The sequence below is a fragment of the Capsicum annuum genome, chromosome 3 (assembly GCF_002878395.1).
Source record: "Capsicum annuum cultivar UCD-10X-F1 chromosome 3, UCD10Xv1.1, whole genome shotgun sequence".
NCBI classification, from domain to species: Eukaryota; Viridiplantae; Streptophyta; class Magnoliopsida; order Solanales; family Solanaceae; genus Capsicum; species Capsicum annuum.
Window position 1 is genome coordinate 236,761,755 of NC_061113.1, and position 20,580 is coordinate 236,782,334.

The following is a 20,580-nucleotide window of genomic DNA, read 5'->3' on the forward strand; positions in this document are numbered from 1 at the left end:
TTGAAAATATTTTTATGCATATATAACAGATGTTGAACCCCTTTCGACTAGTTCGTATATTTACTTCTGACCCCCCTCAATGAAAATCCTGGCTCCACCACTGCTTGGGATTACAGGGGCAGAGCTACATGTGCTCCAGGGGTTCATCCGAATCCCCTTCGATAGAAAATTATACTGTTTTAATACTATTTTCACATGATTGAAAATATTTTCTATGCATATATAACAGATGTTGAACCCCTTTCGACTAGTTCGTATATTTACTTCTGAACCCCCTCAATGAAAATCCTAACTCCGCCATTGCTTGGGAAGTCATACAGTGGCATCGATCGACTAATTGTGATCCTGCCTAGTTGAAGTGGGTTGTGGCTCAGTTGTGGTCATATAGCTAGTATATGACTAGGGGTGACAATTTCAGCCCATATTTGTAAAAAGAGTCCAATTAATTCATATTTAGTGAATTAGATCACTCATATTTCAAATGGGTAAATATGGATTTCAACTCATTTTAAAAGTTCATACAAATATGGACAAAATGGGTAAAATATGGGTATCCATTTAAACACAGAGATCACCCACCTATGCTTAAAGTTTCAATTTTTTTCTTTTCTAGTTTCTTTATTTCTTCTTTTTTTCTTTCTTTTTTCCTTTAATTTACTTTTTTTCTTTTTCATTTTTTTTTATTTTTTTACTCATTCCTTATAATTTCTTTTTTTCTTTCTCATTTTTCATCTATTTTTTTATTTTTTTTATTTTTATTTCTTTTTCATTGTATTCTTTTTTTTTTTTTCGCTTTCCCCTTTCTCATTCTTATTTCATCATTCGTATTCGCTTGAGACCTACATGAGTTAATAAATATAAGCTTCTAATTATCCCATTTAGCCTATATAATTCATAACATCTCTTATCAATTAAATATAATTCATAGTCCCACTCCTTTATTATTATTATTATTTTCAATCTTTTATTTCTCTTTTTTTTGGCTTTCTCTTTTCCTTTAATTTACTTTTTTTTCTTTTTCATTTTTCCACTTAGTTTTTACTCGTTTCTTACACTTTTTTGCTTTCTTCTTTTTCATCATTTTTTTCCTTTTCAATTTTATTTCTTTTTATTCCTTTTTTTTTTTTTGTATTTTCGTTTTTCCCTTTTTCATTCTTGGTTCGTCATTTTTGTCATTTTTCTTATTTTTTTATATTTTTTTCCTCATCTTTTTTTTTTGTCATTGCATTTTATATTTTTTTACTTTAAATTTATTTGCATCATACTATATATTTCAAATAAATTTATTATTTGTATTTGAATAGTTTAGTTGTCAATATGTGCAATTTATCATTTGTATTTATATACAAATAAGTATATGAATTAAAATCAACATGGGTTGTAGTGCAATGGATGGGGCTGGTCCACCCTTAGCCAGAGGTTGAGGGTACGACCCTGGTTATGGAGAAAACTCTGTTGGGAGAGCTGCCACCTTAATGGGCCCTGCAATGCCCGATCCGGATTAGTCGGGGCTCCAATGCAGGCACCGGACACCGGATGAAAAATAACAAAAAAAATATATGAATTAATTGTATTTTCTTGAGATTAAAATATATATGATTGAGGATCCACATAACCCTCGAATTATAAATGTTGGATGAATATAAATCAATATGCACTTATGGTATTTTCGTTATCATAAAAAAAAAAAAAACCAAAAATAGAAAAAAAAAGTAGAAAGAGAGGTAGAAGTTAGAGATAAAAGAGAGACAAAAGCGTAAAGAAAGAATTGAAGAAAAAAATATAAAAAAAATCAAAAAGAAAAAATAATGAAAAAAGAGAAAAGGAAAAAAGAAAAAAGATGATGGTGAAAACAAATATACTGAGTGGTTACGATATTTTAGTCATCATCTATAATTTATACTAGACTTAACTATGTTCTTCGAAAATAAAAAAAAATATAAAACATAAAATGCAACCAAAAAGGAAAAAAATGAGAAAGAAGTAAAAACAAAAAAATAAAAAATAGAAAAAAAAGAGACTAAAAAGGAAAAGGAAAAAAATGAAAAAAGAAAGAAAAATAAAGGGCAGAGGGTAGAGGGTAGAGATAGAAGAAAGAAAAAAAAAAAGAAATGACAAAAAATTAAAAAAAAAAATTAGAGGCTACATATAGAAGAGAGACAAAAAAAATTAAAAAAAAAAAGAAATGAAAAAAAAGTCAAGTAGATATTATATAGAAGTTTTAAGTTTTTGATTTAGGAGTTAAAGTGGGTTGAAACCATTTTTACCCAATCCATATTTGACCAAATCCATATTTACCCATATTTATATGGGCGGATTGCAGTCCAAACCATTTTTGCTCGATCCATATTTAATCCGTCCAAATCCAATCCAATCCGCCCTTTTGCCACCCCTATATGTGACAAGTCGTTTTTAAATTTTAATATTAATACGAGAGTTAGAAATTTTCTCTTCATTATTAGAAGTGTTCCTTTATTTTCGTGTTGAAAAACATTTTAAATCTCTAATAAAATTCAAGGAGTCGTTTGATAGGGTGTATTAGGAGAAATAGTCCATGTATTATGTATGATATTATTTAGTACCATGTTTGGTAGGATTTTAGACCTATGTATAACTAATACATGTATTTGTTATACACTCTACTTGGTATTATAGGACGAATAGTTGATACCTTCCATTTGATGGTATTAGTAATACATATGAATACCATGGGTCTAATATTTATAAAGACAAAAATATTCCTCTAATTCTTTTGAGGATTTTTTTTTTATTTTTTTGATTTTATTTTTAATATTTGTACTAATAAATTTATTCAAATAAATTGGCTTACGAATTTTATTATTTAGAGAGAGTTGGTCGTTGCTAAATAAAATTCAATATCAATAGATACAATATTTAAAATATGAGTTGTTTAGCTTCCTTTTTCATTTTTTTTGGAAGAGCAGAGGGTGGGGGTACTACCGACTTTTATTTCATCACCAAAAATAAAATTACAAAGCAATACGAAGGTTAACAGAATCAGCTTAAACCAGGAGGGGATCATCCCATAAAACTCTACCTAATAACTCTACAGAGTCTTGTTTTTAATTCAAATTTAACGTTTTGTTAGTGAATCAGTTTATCATGACAATTATTTATCTTCAAATAATTTAAGTTTAAATATAAAAAAAATTATTTTAAGAATAATTAATAGAACTTAAAAAAAAAAAATATACAACGACATAAAATATAGAGGCTATTTTTATAAATAAATAATATTTAAAAAAATATAGTCATACAATTTTTAATACATCAAATAAAAATTTGAATAAAAAATAAGCTCGATATTACTGATCTCATCATTACCAATTCACCTTTTCCAGTACTATTTTTACCAAACGACTCTAAGTGTTTCTAGGTTGATTAAAGTGGTGGACTTGACTGTCGTACTGTGGGCAAACCTTGGGCGAAAGAAAAACTACCTTTGACACTAGCCATAGTAGCAAATACTTCCTCCGTTTCATAATAAATGAATTATTAGATTTTAGCACATAAATTAAGAAAAAAATATTAAAGACATAAATTTAATACAACTTTCTATTTTTACCCCCCAAAAAGAAAAAACTGATCTTGTAATACTTTTTCAAAAGTTAATTGATTGTCAAATCATAAAGAAAAATTTGAAAAAACATTCAATAATTCACTTATATAGAAACACCAATAAATACCCCAACCATTCACTTATTCTGAAACGGAGGAAGTATTAGTTGAACACTGAACACCACCATCATATATTTTTCTCTTGTAATGAATGAATGAGTTGCATGTGACAAAGTGCAAGTGTGCATGCATCTCTAATTTTGTCGACAAATACAAACATTAAACTGAAGTGCTAATGCTGCTTCATGTCAAAGTGTGTCATGGTCCTAGAGTTTAATTAATATAGTTTACAACATCAAAATTAAAAGATACTGTACTTGTTTATTTTCATACTTTTTTCAGTTAGACCAGTAGAATCATGGATGCCACTTTGTGAGAATTTGGTGGTTGGTTGCATTCTGTCCATCCATATTAATTTGTTTTACCTTTTGGTTGTATAATTTCATGTGTTTTTTCCTTTGTTTAATAACTTATCCTAGTAAAATGCTAGTCAATGTCATCTCACACTTTTTCTTAGTATTCTTTCCCAAAGAATCCTTGGTTTAATTGCTTTTTAGTCATATTACTGAAGATACTCAACCTATTACTTTAAGTGGTTGCATGTTCAATCGCAGTTTTTCTTTTTCCAAAAAGAAAAAAAAGAAAAGTTAGAGAAGACAGCAAGCTAATTAATTAGCTTTCGGTGTATAGTTTCTATCATTGATTTGATTTTAGTTAAAGATGAGTTCGGGAAAAAATATTTTACAATTTTCTCATCTTCATCAGTCAAAATTTATGGAAAAATATTTTCAATTTATAAACCAAGTTTCTTAAAAATGAGGAAAATAATTTCGTGAAAGTAGGAATTAACACATGTTCCACAAGTGACATTCCACGTATATATACTCTAGTCTCCAACACATCTCATCTTCGCCCATGTAGTTCTCATCTTTACCATCCCACAACCCTACCCAATCACTCCACCTCCCATAATATTTATTTAGATTATATACAAAGTACAAGCATATTTAGAATGATATTCTTACTTACCAAACAAAAAGATCACTTATTTTCCTAGGAAATAACATAACACACCCTAAAAGATTAGGATTAAAACATTACTTCAAGACCTAGTTGCTAAGTTCGCTAGCTATTTTTCTTAAATTGATAGTAGGCTTTGGTTTAGTTTTCGCTTTAGTTGGGAATAAGTTATTTCAGAATTGCTTATCCCACCATATATAATTATATATGGGATTACTTATCTCATCAGTAAAACATAAATAGTAGTGGGATAAATAATTCCTTAGACTAACTAATACCTCCAACCAAATATGAGATAAAATAATCCTCTATTTTATTCCGAAACTATTATAACTTATATCTCATACCAAACTACCCCCTTAAATATTAAGGTTCATAACAAATATCAACAGCATCTCACCTTTTTTTTCCTTGAAGGAATAATAATTGAAGATGCAAATGGTGACCATTTCTAGTACCCTTTCTTGGAGACTTCTGTTATACGTTCAGCAACAAAATAGAATCTGGAATATTCTAGATTTAATAAATCACACCTTTAATGAATTGATTTCTCAATTGAGGTCACCTTTAATTTGTACCAAAACCGCATGAAGCAATTGAAATTAGTTCACATTCAAAATCGTAAAGTAAATAATTAATTAAGGGCCACAAAAATTGAGAGATTTGCTTTAAAAACTCTTAAAAGAACTTTAGACCAGATCTGATGAATTTAAAAAGTTGATTTTCTTAAAAACCAATGAAAGAGAATGTTGAGATTTGTTTAAGAACGGGCCTCTAATTAAAATATTAATTACACCGTATTGCCAAAAAGAACAAATAGTGTTGAGCTTTTAACTAAATTGTACCTTTAGAATGTGTTACTTTATTATGAAGAAAAATATTTTTTGGGAAATGATTTTAGAAATAAGTAAATTTCGATGTTAGAGGTTAAGAAATATTTTCATTATTAAAATAAGAAGAGTAAATTTCACTTTCGAGCAAAAATTAGTTTTCTCAACTCGTAACTGTCATAAGCTCATAACTTCAAATCGAAGCTTTAATAAACACTTAAATATTATTATCAATCCTTAATATTCAAAATTTGATAAAAAAAATAGCCGGTTGCTTATAGTATTAATTTTGTTAAGAGATTTTTTTTTTTGTTTCCAATCGGTCTGGTGCCCTTATTGAAGCCCGACTAATCCGGATCGCGCGTTGCAGGAGCCATTAAGGTGACAGCGCTCCCAACGGAGTTTTCTTCATACCCAGGGTTGAACCCTTGATCTCTGGTTAAGGATGGAGCAACCCCTATCTACTGCATCACAACCCATGTTGGTTTAAGAGATTTTCTTACTTTCCAATAAAACGTCAAAAATTAGTTTTTACTAGATAGGTCATTTTCTAAAGAGCTGGAGCATAAACAAAATGATTACAAAATTAGCATTCCGAGCTAACAAAATAGATCAAAATTCTTTTAGTATTTTCCCTTTTTACCAATATACATATATATATATATATGAAATAGTAAAATCATGGAACAAGCAGACAACTGGAAGCAGACATGTCGACCGTCTGCTACCTGCTTTCAGCTGCCATTCACGCTTATATATAGTAGTAATATATATATATTTTGATTGTTACACACAAAAATTTTAGCCCCACTATAATTAGAATATCATTGTACTTTTCTCTTAATATATTCTTTAGATTTTGTTAAATAAATATATCCCCCAAACTTTGACTATAAACTAACGAAGCTAAGGTCTCCTCTTGGCGTTTTAGGCTTTTAATTAATCAACGGAATTACTGGGACATAGGCATTAAAAAAAATAAAAAGCTAATACGAGATTTTAGCGTTTGTCGACATGCCTTTGTATTTCTCTTTTTTTCTAAGTAATCATTTGTGATCCTCAGATTCTTAGTGACAATGACTCTCGCAATGTCCAACACTGAAATATACACTCTTGGTCTATTTTTATTTGTCTACTATTAACTTGACAAATAATTTAAGAAATAATAAGTATTATTAAACATCTGTTTTTAGTATACTGCATGAAAGTCCCTTATCTCTGACAAAACTATTCAGCTAACTTATCACTTTCGCTGTTAATCACATCAACACAACGCAATATGCTTTTTTTTCCCAATAAAATAACAATTCGGCATTTGAAACTCACTGATCTATCTAATTCAAATTCATACTAAGCGTTACAGCCATTTAAGAGGAAAAGACTTCCAATCTGAATCATCTCAGTTCTCAAAAATCAAACTCAAAATCTATTGTTAAGAGTAAAAGAATCACATTTGTCCATCACATTCAACATCCAACTTTATGTAACAATGAAGGTGCAAATTGCAAAACTAAAGTTGAACGTTATCACAAGAAACTTTTTACTAGCACTAAATCATTATAGTACCATCAAGAATCTTAAACATGGGACATCAATAGTCATATATATTTTCAAGGTCACTCTGTGGCTTTTTTGTAATGATTACTAGAAAAGGCAAAAAATAAATGGACTACCCTTCTCCAGCTCTATAATTTGTCGATTATGTGAATATCGTCCTAAATAATTTATTTATTTGAAACTAATATTGTATGTGTAATTTGGCAAAAGAGAAAAATGATTCGTGGAATTTTTCAAGAACAAAACAGTTCATTTAACATATGTTGAGTTTAAAAGTATGATTATGAGTTTAAACTTCTCATTTTATCCCATTGATTATAGTTATACAAGTATGTATTATTTGTTTTAAACTGCAACTTTTAAAAATCTAAAGTATATTTTTTCTTTAACACCGTCACTAAACACTACATAAATTATCAAGATATATTGAGTTGTTTTTTTAATTTAAAAAGAATTCTTTCTCACGAATTGAATTTGGGAGGGATAAAATGAGTTGAGTTATTAACTTCTTTAGAGGCTCTCTTTAATATAATCAGATGAGTTGGGTCAAAATGACCCATCCAACACAAAGCTAAATTATGTTTTCTTCTATTATATAATTTGATGTATTACCATATAACTCTGCCATATCAAACAATTAATAAGTAGTTTCTTATAGATCAATCTGATTCTGAATTACATTAGCTCCATATAATTCAATCTGATTCTGAATTACATTAGCTCCATATAATTCAACTTTTAAATAGCTAAATTGGGGAAGTTAAAATGGATCAAGTAAACAAATACCGGTCATTAATTTTAGTGTTTTAAAAGGTAGTTTTGGGTCTCGTTCTGGAACAAGACACTAGCAAAATGCTTCGAGGCATAGGAGTGGGACTTAGTTCTGTGAGGCTTAGAACTTAAGCGCTTAATTGTACCTCCTAAGGAAGCCTAATGCCCAACACTCGGGGCTTGCCTAATAGATCTTAGTCAAACTATGGGACCAATTCCTTAATTAATATTAGAGTAAATACATAATTACCTCTGATGTTGGCTGAGATTTTCAAAAAGATACCGAAACTTTGAATTCGACCTATTACCCCACGATTATTAATTAATCCGTTGCAAATACACCATTTTTCGCTGAATCTCAGTCACAACAAAGAAAGTGAACACACGCACCAATTAGGTGCTGCCACATGTTAAATGTATTTAATTTCATATTTTATTTATTTTTTAATAAATTTTTTCTTTTTATTTAATTTATCACCCCACCCCATGCCACCCACCCCCTCTTATCCCACCCCCTGCGTCCAGCAACCTCTCTCCACCCCGCATCTAGCTCCATTAAAATGGAGCTTAAAGCTCCTGTACAATCTCCATTTAAATGGAGCTTTAAGCTACATTTTTTTTATTTATGACCCCACCCCACCCCTTACTCCCATCCCCACTCACTTCTAATATCTCCCTCTCTCTTCAGCTTTCCTTTTTACATGGAGATTGTACATCATCTTTCCTTTTTATAATTATGGTAATGATAATGTTGTTTTTGTTATAATTGATGATGTTTTTGTAATTGATGTTGTTGTTGAGTTATGGTGCTGAAGAAGAAGTTGAGGAAGAAGACAATGGTGGATTGATGGGTTTATGAAATAATTTTAAAAAATAAATAAATATCTTTTTTTCTTTTTTAAAAAATATAAATTATATATTAATTTTTTTACACGTGGCAGCTTTTAATTGATCAAAAAAGTTAAATTTGAGCCCTTTCACGCGCCTGTGGCGTGTGTATACACGCAGAGGTCCAAAATGGTGTATTTGCAACGGAATAAAGAAGAATCGTGGGGTAATAGGTCGAATTCAAAGTTTAAGTGTCTTTTTGAAAATCTCGACCAACACCAGGGGAGTAATTATATATTTACTCTTAGTATTATTGACTTTTATAATTCTATATATAATAAATAAAGGAAAAAGGTTCAAATATGTCATCGGTCTATTAGAAATGACTCATATATGTCATCCATTATAAGTTTCGCTCATCTATGCCACCGCCTTTAAACGTTTGGCTCATCTGTGCTACGTCGTTACGGAAAGGTTCATTCGTGCTATGATTTTTAGAACGGCGGTCTTGCAAAATTATTTTTGCTACATGAACTCTTATTAAAAGTCCACACCACCAAATCTAAATCAATCAATATTACTTAAAATTAAAATAAAAAATCAAACCCATTAAAATAAAATCCGACACAATTAATGATTTTGATTTTTATTTTTAGTGAGTTCAATTTTTATTTTTAATGAGTTCAATTTTTATTTTAACGGTGTGAATCGAATTTTATTTTAATGGATTCGATTTTTAATTTTGATACTAAATAATAATTGTTGATTTGAATATTTTGACGTGGACCTCTAATAAGAGACCACATAGCAAAATCGGTTTTGCAAAATCACTCTTACAAAATAATGGCATGATTGAACTTTTCTGTAACAGTAGTGGTATAGATGAGCTACGCTTTCAAAGACGGCGGAATATATGAGCCAAATTTATGACGGATGACACAAATGAGTCATTTCTAATAATTTGATGACATATTTGAGCCTTTTTACATAAATAAATGATGCTAAATAGCTCTTTCATCTGTTTAAATAGGAAGATAAAGAATAACTCAAATAACAAGTCGTTGTATTGCATATTTACTATTCGAAAGCACTGTAAGGATGAATATCATTTAACATTTTTTAAAAAATACCTAATAATTAGCTAAATTTTACATCTTCATTTATCACTGATCTTCATATTATTATTATACTTCTCAAAATTATTATATTTTATTATTTGATACGCGTCTCAAAATAATTGCTATTTGAAATAATAACTATCATGAAATATTGAATCTTCATTTTAATCTTGATAGTCATTCACTTTGAATTGAATAGTAAGTAAATTATTATGTTTTATTATCTCAAAATTATTGCGAGGGTACTAATAAAGTTTATTCTTTATTTTTTTAGGATGTAAATTGCATAGTATGATAGTAATATATTTTATAAAAATATAATTTTTTATTATTACAATTTCAGATGTTAAAGTTGATTTGCATATTATAGTAGCTATTATAACATTTTTTTATTTAGTTGTAAAATTATATTAGAAATTTTATTTTCTATGAGTTTGTTTAATCATGTTTTTAATTGTTTATAATTTTTGCTTTGTAATACTATTTTATTATATTATTAATTAAGAATTTAAAGATTCATGAGACTTATGTCCTATCACCTCGATTTACGCATCGCTCCGAACTATTTAAAACACTCTGCCTCACACCCGCACTCTTTAACCCACTTAATCTATTCTCATGGACTAGTTTATCCGCACTCAAGGTTATCTCAATAAAATTAATGGCCTAAAGCCAAATTTTAATATGAAACCTTAAATATATGCACATAACAAAAATATCATCAATAATTTTGAGTTATTTTTTTATTCTTATGTACTACTTTTTTTAGTGTAGTATTCTTAGAAGACATTAAGCGTTCAACTTCACATAGTAATTTTATTATTTATAAAAAGGACTAATTTTAACTAATAAGATGTTAGTCATTTGTTTGCAATGTATTACCTTGAAGATTATTGTGAAAACTTTATTTATTACTATGATGATTTGATAAAAAGTTTTAAAATATTTTTAATAAAATATAGATAGTTATTCTTTCCTTTTTATTTAACTTAAATTTTTTATCTTTATATTTTACAATCTTTAATATTATTTTAAGTGAATTTAAAATCATAAAATTCGTATTAAATTTTTGGGCATCAAAATTTTGGGGGCCTAAATCAAACGTTTTACTAGGCTTATCCTTGACTCACCCTGTCAGCCTCCTTAGTGTCAATCATTAAAAGTTCTCTGAAATTCGATATGTTTGATTAAAAATAAAATTTATAGCCGTAAACCGATAGTAATGAAAAAAAAAAAACACTCAATAGAACTTTTTAACACAATGATTGGATAAAAACTTACTAGTATTTTTTTTGCTATATATGAAGGAGAATCTAACTGTCACAATTCACAACCATATTATCTTTTTGAGTACATTACAAGAGAAAGCTAGGACTAGGAAATTGACTCAAAAGGAAAGGACTGGCAGTTAATCTGCGATTAATGCCTAATTAATCCACTAATTGAAATTAACTCTATGCAATATATATCTTAGTTGGCTTCCACAGTTTGCAGTTTGGGTATGTTTTCTACATTATTAGTGGCTTTAACTCCACAATTAGTATCATTTGGACACGTGGCAACATGTACTTTATCTGCGCAAACAAGTAAACCAAGTTTCACTATGTCAATAATTTGTTCTTGTGTGAGTTCTGGAAGCTTCTTATTAGCATTTGTGTTCTCATCCTCCACAATTACTGCTGGCTTTTGTATCTCTGGAAGTTTCTGTTCTTTTAGGACGGCTCTCTCTTTTTTGCTGTATATTGCATACAGCACAATTTGGAGTATACCAAATATGAATCCCAATACATTTGGAGCCTATAAATAAAACATAATTATACATGTCGTTAGAACATGTCCATAAGATAATTTAAATATGGAAGAAGTTACATGCAAATAATGTAAGTAAATAACTTACAGCAATGTTAATGTCTTTTAGTAGGAGACCATAGAAAAACCACATAACAGCACTTAATGTGAGAAATACTGATAGGAGTAACGGCATGTACTCCACACTCTTTGTTTTGATCACTTTTCTCTGCATGAAATGAAAAATATTAGCACCAAATCATGCATGGAACTGAAGAAAAAAAATTGAATGAGAAAATTAAATATTGTACGTATGTAATTAAAAACTTACCACAATGCCTAAGGGTGCAACAAATACACATAAGGAGAAAACAAGGCAAATCCATCCAACTATTTGTCCACGAACAACTCCTTTGAATAGAAATTGAGTAACCAGAATAATTGCACCAAATCCACCAACCACTGTTAAAAGCAACATCTTTACTGTGTATACCTGCATTAAATTAAATATAAAAATATGTCAGACTTATATAGGGGATTATTGATCCTCTAGTGAGAAAAATAGAGGATTTGTTTTAATGTTTACCTTGGCTTTCTTTGGTGCGTAGAAGAGGTAGACACCAACGTAGATAGTTTCGATGAACAAACCAAAAGAGTTGATTGTTATGAGTAGGGTGACATTGGTCTTCAAAAATGCATAGTACATCCAAAGCATGCAACTAAAGAGAGCAATCACATATGGAATTGACTGATACCCTTCTGTTGATTTCTTCTTGTAAATTCGATAGAATGTTGGGCTGCAAGTGTGATAATAGAGTGTTTAGTTACATAAAAAGCCAAAGATACCGAAGCTTTTCGATGAAAAGAAATGTTTAATGCATGGAAACTCACATCGGAGAAAGGAACACAATGAACGAGACAATGTTACCTGCAAATTGCAAAAGAAAAAAAAAAGCTAATTAATGATGAGTTTAAACACATGCAATACTTTGAATACTCCTACATTTTGGGAAGAGATAAAACTTATCTAGAAAAGAATGATCAAACACATGCAATATGTTTATCAAATATTAAGAGAAAATACTTCTAAAATGAGTTTGCAGTCAAAATACGAATTCCATCTCTCTTAAAAACGACGTTTCTGAGTAAAAAATGATTCTCAAATAAATAATTGTAGAAGATTAGCTAAACAAATTATTAAGAATTTCAATAAGAATATTTAACAAAGAAGAAGCAAGAAGGAGAAAAGAGGTATATTTACCAAGGACACCAAAAGCAAAAGCCCAGTGACCAGAAATACCAGCCATTTCTCACTTTTGTTTATCTAGCCAAAGAATTGCAATTTGCTAGCACTATTTCTAACCCACAATGTTAGAGTTGCAAAAGACAAGAAAGTTTTCTACTTTGGCTGTGAAATGAAGAGAGTTTGATTCACATATTTATACTGGCCAGGTGATGGAAAAGTAGCTTGGGTGCAACAGTGAAAGATACTTAAGTTTATTTTTTTAAAATATATATTGTCATTGAAAGACAAGAATAAGCAATACCACAAACAAAAGAAAACAAGAAGAACACACAGATTTACGTTGAAATCCTTGACGGGAAAAACCACGGGCAGAGGAGGAGGAAAATCACTATAATATAGAGGAATACAATGAGGAAACGGAAGTCTCAATGACGTATTTAAAACCGTCCAAAAATACCTACTAAATTATTTACGTGCGTACAAATAAATTTTAAGCCCCAAAACATACATCTATCTATCTACAAAATTGAAGGTGTCAATTTTCTGAGTATAATGAAGCAAATCTAAGCTTCCATTGAAGAACTACAGCTACAGCAAAGAAATGTGCAGAAAGAATTGAAAATAAGAAAGGATATTTTTATTTTGTTTTGCCTAGCCGATTCTATGGAGTACAAGTTCTATTTATAGACCTGTCTCCCTCATTCTATGCGTGCTATGCCTCTAAAATTACAGCTCATTGACAACTGGTATGACAACTGTTACAACTAACTCTAACTGACTCCTCTCTTGACTCTCAACTAATTGGCTTAACAGTTTGTTATTGTGCCACTAACACATTCAACATTCACTCCATATTTCAACAGTCCACCTCAAGCGGGAGGACGAAACACATATAGCACTCTTAGCTTGGACAACAGAGAGTGATGTTGAGCAACTCCAAGTCCTTTTGTGAACAAGTTTGCTAGCTGAGCTTTTGTCTGCAAGTATTTTGTTCGGATCAATCCATCATTTATTTTTCCCATCACAAAATGACAATCAATTTCTATGTGTTTTGTACGCTCATGATACATTGGATTTGCAGCTATCTGCATGGCAGCCTTGTTGTCACAACATAATGTCACTAGTTTGGCAACTGACACTCCTAAATCTTTCAAGATACCAACTAACCGCACCATTTCTATACAACAACTGTCATACTTCTATATTCAGCCTCTGCTGAGCTGCGACTTACTGTGTGTTGTTTCTTAAATTTCCAAGAAATTAGTGAACCTCCCATTTGAACTACATAACCGGAAACTGATCTTCTTGTGTTCGGATATGATGCCCAGTCTGAGTCGAAAAGGTTTCTAAGTTCATGTTTGTGTTTTGCTTCAACAGTATTCCCAGACCCGGTGCATTTTTCACATATATTACTACCCTTAAGGCCGCTTCCCAATGTGATTCTTTAGGGTGTTGCATAAACTGGCATAAGACTTGGACTACAAAATAGATGGCAGGTCTTGTGATTGTCAAATAAATCATCTTTCCTACTAGCCTTTGATAACTAGTAATATCTGATAACGCGGGATCATCATTTTTTCCCACCACCTTGATTGTAGTAAGCTTTGCATTCATCTCCATTGGTGTTGAGGCTGGTCGAGCACCACTCATGCCAACTCCTGAAATCAACTCTAATGTGTACTTCCTTTGATTTAGAATTATCCCTTTGTTGGATCTCATTACTTCAGTACCCAAGAAGTACTTGAGCACTCCCAGATCCTTTACTTTAAACATGTTATGCAACATTTGCTTTTTTGTATCAATCATGTGTTGTGAACTACCTGTGATCAACAAGTCCTCAATATAGATGAGAATCACCACTATGTCTATTCTATCTCTTTTTGTGAAAAGAGAGTGATCATAATGACTTTGAGGGTAGCCTTCTTCTATAAGGGCAGTAGACAATTTAATATTCCATTATTGTGAAGCTTGTTTTAAACCATATAGTGACTTCAACAATTTGCATACTTTGTTTTCTCCTTGCTTCTAAAATCATTGTGGCACAGTCATGTACACATCTTCATATAAATCACCTTGCAACAATGTGTTGTTTACATCCATTTGATATAAAGGTTAATCCTTGGCTGCTGCAACCGCAATAACTGATCTAACAGAGACTATTTTGGCCACTGGAGAAAAAGTTTCATAATAGTTCATCCCTTTTTGTTGAGTGTACCCCTTAGCTACCAACCTAGCCTTATACTTGTCCACCTCACCATTTGCCCTATGTTTGATCTTATAGATCCATTTGGAACCAATAACATGTTTACCTCTAGGAAGATCAACTAGATCCCAGGTATGATTAGCCTCCAACGCCCCAATTTCATCCTGCATAGTTGAGATTCATTGTGGATATTTAGAGGCTTCTTGAAAGGATTTTGGTTCAGTGGGTTAAGAGAAAGAGCTCAAGAAAGCTTGGTAAGAACTACAAAGATGAGAGTAAGACACATAGTTAGAGTTGGAAAAAGGGCAATTGGTGGTAGTAACATAGTCAGTGAGCCAGATTGGTGGCTTGTGTGGTCTTCTTGGTTGGAGATGTGAAAAGTTATCTTCTGGCAATGTTAGTGCATACTCTACTAGTATTACATCTACCGCGACTTCTACTGGTAACTCAGCTGGAGGCATGCTTGTGGTAACCTCTGGTTCATGGTTAAAAGCATCCATATATGTCTCACTAAACACAAAATCACCTGTAACAGGCTGATTAGAAGAAGAAAAATTAGGATCAAGATGAGAACATACCAAATCAGGTGAGGCGACCTCAACATTATAATGTGGGGATGACACCATTATAAACATGTCAGTGGTCAGTTGGTCCTTGCCATCCTTAAAAGGAAAAGAAAATTCCCTAAAGTCCACATCCCTGCTAATAAAGAATAGGTTATCATCTAGATCAAGGAGTTGATAGCCTTTTTAAGTCTCTAAGTATCCAAGAAACACTGCTCTTCTGGATCTACTACCAAATTTATCCTATTTGGGCAGCCTGCTGGCATAGAAAAGACACCCAAACACCCTTAAATGATCTAGTGAAGGAGCCTTCCCAAACAATATCTCATATGGAGATTTCCCATCTAAGATAGGTGTAGGCAGTTTATTGATCAAATATATAGTAGTTTTCACATATTTACCCAAAAACCTGATAGGCATTGCACTTTGAAATCTCAAAACTCTTGCTACCTCGAGTATGTGTCTATGTTTTCTCTCTACTACTCTATTTTGTTGTGGAGTGTATGCACAAATGCTTTGATGGATAATTCCATGTTTCACAAACAACTCACTATACTTTGAGTTAAAAAATCACTGTGCCATTGTCTGTTCTGATAGTTTTCACAGTAGTTTTAAATTGATTGAAAACCAACACAAAAAAATCAGTCAAAATGACTATTACTTCATATTTAGATTGGAGTGGGCAAGTCCAAGTGTACCTACTATAGTCATCAACAATAGTAACAAAGTAATACTTTTTATCATATGTAGGCTTCTTGTAAGAACCCAAACATCTATATACACTAAGTTAAAAATATTACTTGTTTTGCTATTACAGGTGGGAAACGTCAATCTATGTTGCTTAGCCATAGGACATACATCACAATTTTGTTGCATTTCATCGCCAAGAGTGTGTGTGGAAGTTGGAATATGTTGCATTTCTCCAAAAGAAGGGTGTCCCAGCCTGTGATGCCACAGTTTATTATTGTCTGCTACTCTGCTTGCTGAAGCTACTGACCCCATCAGCTCTTCCTTTAGTATATACAAACCTTCTCTTTCTCTACCAATCCCCATAAGCTTGCCAGTATAAAGAGCTTGGAACACACAAAAATCAAGGAAAAAAGAAACTGAGCAGCAAAGTTCCTTAGTTATATTGGCAACTGATAAAAGATTAAATTTAAAATCTGGAACATGTAGTACATCCTGCAACTTTTGTCCTTCTAGAATGCTCACACCACCAGTATTTTCAACCTCACATCTTCCTTCTGTTGGTACTTGTACCTTGTTATTGGACTGATTTGTTAAACTCTTAAGAGCACTTAAGAGTTTTCTAAAAGGCGTGATATGATGTGTGGCACCTGAATCTATAATCCACTTATATGCTTTGGACAAAAGGGAACTCATACCTTCCGTGTTTGATGAACAATTAGAACCTGATGCTTGATCAGCAATATTCACCAGCTGTTTGTACAGTTTCTCTATAAAATGAAAATCTCCTGTGTTATTCCCTTTAGTGAAATAATTTTCTATGCTTGCATTTCCAGTCATTTATTGTCCCTTAGTGTTTCCTTTGATGTGTCCACCTGAATGTTGTCCCCTTTCAAAAGCATTTGGTGTAGTTCTTATAATGATGGAATTGGCTTTTGCTTTGAAGTAACCTGACTGAGTAACCTTTTTCTTACTCTTGAAATCAGCAGAATACCCTACTATTCTATAGCAGTCAATAGACAAATGATTTTTATAGCCACAGTGGACACAAGACTCTCCTTGCTTTTCTCCGGGTTTTTGTACTTGACTCTATGTCCTCTTTCTGCAAACATAGTCCATGGATCTCTATTATTATCCACCACACCTAGGGTTCTCTGACTTTTCTCTTGTATTTCCACGACATATGCCTCATTTACAGATATCACAGGTTTTCTCAAGAGAATGTTACTTCTAATATTTCCATAGCTCTCATTTAACCCCATAAAAAATTATAATAATCGTTGTGACTTCAAGTGTTCCACATAAGGAGCTGATTCCCCACAGTCGCAACCTGGTAAAGGAACCATTACATCAACTTCATTCCACAAGTCCTTCATTCTGGAATAAGAAGCAGTCACTGTATCTGTTCCTTGTCGAAGTGTAGTAATTTCAGTCCATAAGTGATAAATTCTGGTCAAATTGGTTCGATCAAACCTTTCCTTGAAATCTAACCAAGTTATTTTGGCGCTTGATGCATAAACAGTTCCTGGTATCAACTCAGTTGCAACTGTACTTCCAATCCATAAAAGCACAATAGTATCACATTTCTCCCACTGTTCCGCCAGAGCACCTTTATAACTGCTTTTAACACACGTTCCTTCAACAAACCCAATTTTTCTTTTCCTCTCAGGGCCAGTTTCATTGATTTGCTCCACAGGGCATAATTTTTCGGCCCTGTGAGCTTGATTGGAACAATGACTATGCCAGAAGGTTGAAGATGAAGTGGATGATTATGATCGAGAGCTGATACCTCATTTTTTGGTATGGTTCCTTTGTTTTCGAGCCTAATTTCTTCTCCAAGTTATGCGATTATTGCTGTGTATTTGTTCTACAAGATCGTGGCTCTGATACCATGTCAATTTTCTGAGTATAATGAAGCAAATCTAAGCTTCCATTGAAGAACTACAGCTAAAGCAAAGTAATGTGCAGAAAGAATTGAAAATAAGCGAAGATATTTTTATTTTGTTTTGCCTAGCCGATTCTATGCAGTACAAGTTCTATTTATAGATTTGTCTCCCTTATTCTATGCGTGCTATGCCTCTAAAATTACAGCTCATTGACAGCTGGTATGACAGCTGTTACAACTAACTCCAACTGACTCCTCTCTTGACTCTCAACTAATTGGTTTAACAGTTTGTTATTTTGCCACTAACAAATTCAACATTCACTCCATATTTGCCACACCGTGAACCTTTTAGGGATAGATCAACAAAATTTAGGGCCGCACCGTTCCCTACGCTACCACCACAGACCCCCAAAAAAATTTCAAACATGAGTCGCACCGCAAACTTTTCAGGACCGAATTAGTAAAATTCGGATCACAAACTCTAACATATATATTTAATGAAAGTGCTATGGCAATATCATAAAAATTGAAGGGTCCCAGGACACTTTTTTATTATGTCATCCCCCAATCCTTAGTAGCAAAAGAAAGGTTACAAATCATGTATGCTTTATTTTTAAATGTGCTTGATTCTCTTTTATTGTCTGTACAATATGAATCCAAATTAGCAACCAAAAAATATGGAAGAGGGACCAATCAATAAAGCCTTGGATTGGCATCAATAATAGAGTTGGTGCACCTATTGATGAGAAGATCAAATTGCTACAATGGCTGATGAATTTACGATATGCTTAGCTCTGCAATTGCTTTATGTTACACTTATCTTGTCCTAGTGGGGTGTCATTTGTCTGTAAATAAGTGTACTACTATGAAATGAAATGGATCCAATATAATTAATTTTCTAAATATGTAAATGCTTATGACATGTTTAGCGTAACACATTTTTCTGTGCAAGGATTTTGGCTTCAACTGATACGTGTAAAAATTGAACATTCATGCAAACTCTTTAGATCAACAGGAACAATAATTATGAGATTTTTATAGGAATGTCCCTCTTCTTCTTACTCTTAATCCTCCTCCTCCTCTCCACTTCCTCTTCCTCTTATTTTGAGTTTCTAACAATGCATGCAAATAATATTATTTTGAAGTGGATATTAATTGTAATAGTGTATTAAAGTTTTTATATATATACATGTGTGTGTGAAATTTGTATATATACTATATATTATATATCAACTATGTATGTATGTATACATTGTTTATGTAGTATATATGCAGTATTTGTAAACTGTATAATTTGTATGTACACGGTTTATATGGTGTGCGTGTGTATATAAACCGATGTGTGTGTGTACATATATAATATTGTACGGTGGTGTTAATGATTTTAATGGTGTTTATTGGTGAGTATTGAGGTTGAAGCATCGTGTGTTTAGTGATGAATGGAGTGACGACAGTATCTTTAGTGTCAAATGTATAATTATTGTAGTGCATATTCAGAGAGTATACACTGAATATACAATAGATATATATGTCATATTCGATGACAACGAGAACGATAAAGTGTATAAGAAGTGTATATAGTGAATGATTTAGTGATGATTAAGAGGAAAGTAGAGATGGTGAGTGAAATTGTTGAAGCTACAACTGAAAAGGAATTGAGAAAAATAGTGAAGGATAGAGGAGAGGTGGAGCTGTGGTGAAGAAGATAATTAGGTTAATTGGTGACTGGGAATTATTTTTGGTCTTGGTGACATAATATCTGTCATCTCCTACTAATGCCCATATAAAGGAAAAAATATATAAAGTAGCATATCGATCATAAGGACAGTAAAAATCATATGTATTTGTATTTTTTTTAGCAACAGTTTGCAAAAATATAAAATACAACTTGCTATATAATGTGATTATGAAACTATTGCTATGAAACTCATAATTAAGGGGATAAATATGCTATTTCTGAATTTTGCCAAATTATAAATACCAAATAACTCTGTTCACGAAGAATAAAAGTTATGGAAAGAATCACCTAATATTTTTTGACTATTATAAACAAGTGATTTACTTTTTGGCCAAACGATCAATTATGTAATTGTTCCATAAAGACAACAACAACGTACCCAGTATATTTCCACCAAGCGGGGTCTGGGGAGAGTAAGTGTACGCAATTCATACCACTACCTCAAATGTGCGATAGAGAGGTTGTTTCCGATAGACCCCCGGCTCAAAATAAAACATTCTAAGATAAGGAATAGTGATAGTAGGAATAGGAAAAGAACAAGATACAATAGAAATTAGACCCTAATCCGTCTCCTCCACAACTTTCTATCCAAGGTCATGTCTTCGGTAAGCTGGAGCTGCTCCATATCATGTCCAATCACCTCCCCTCAATATTTCTTCGGTCTACCTCTACCTCGCTTGCGACCATCGCTAGCCAACCTCTCACAC

The 20,580-nt window shown here is 31.9% G+C and overlaps 1 protein-coding gene across 1 annotated transcript; it reads right to left on the minus strand.

The window, feature by feature from the left end:
• Window positions 1–11,028: 11,028 nt before the first annotated feature.
• Window positions 11,029–12,990, minus strand: LOC107856009 (bidirectional sugar transporter SWEET12). The gene is made up of 6 exons (XM_016701008.2): window positions 12,813–12,990; window positions 12,443–12,479; window positions 12,138–12,348; window positions 11,883–12,044; window positions 11,661–11,780; window positions 11,029–11,560 (listed from the first exon to the last, which is right to left on the minus strand). Exons 1-6 carry the CDS (start codon window positions 12,856–12,858, stop codon window positions 11,234–11,236), a joined length of 903 nt encoding a protein of 300 aa, XP_016556494.2. The 5' UTR covers window positions 12,859–12,990; the 3' UTR covers window positions 11,029–11,233.
• Window positions 12,991–20,580: the final 7,590 nt, after the last annotated feature.

Coding starts and splice junctions, on each gene's coding strand:
- LOC107856009 (XM_016701008.2), bottom strand. CDS start 12,858: ATGGCTGGTATTTCTGGTCACTGGGCTTTTGCTTTTGGTGTCCTTG. Junction 12,480..12,812: donor TTTTGCTTTTGGTGTCCTTG/GTAAATATACCT, acceptor TGCAATTTGCAG/GTAACATTGTCTCGTTCATT. Junction 12,349..12,442: donor ATTGTGTTCCTTTCTCCGAT/GTGAGTTTCCAT, acceptor TCACACTTGCAG/CCCAACATTCTATCGAATTT.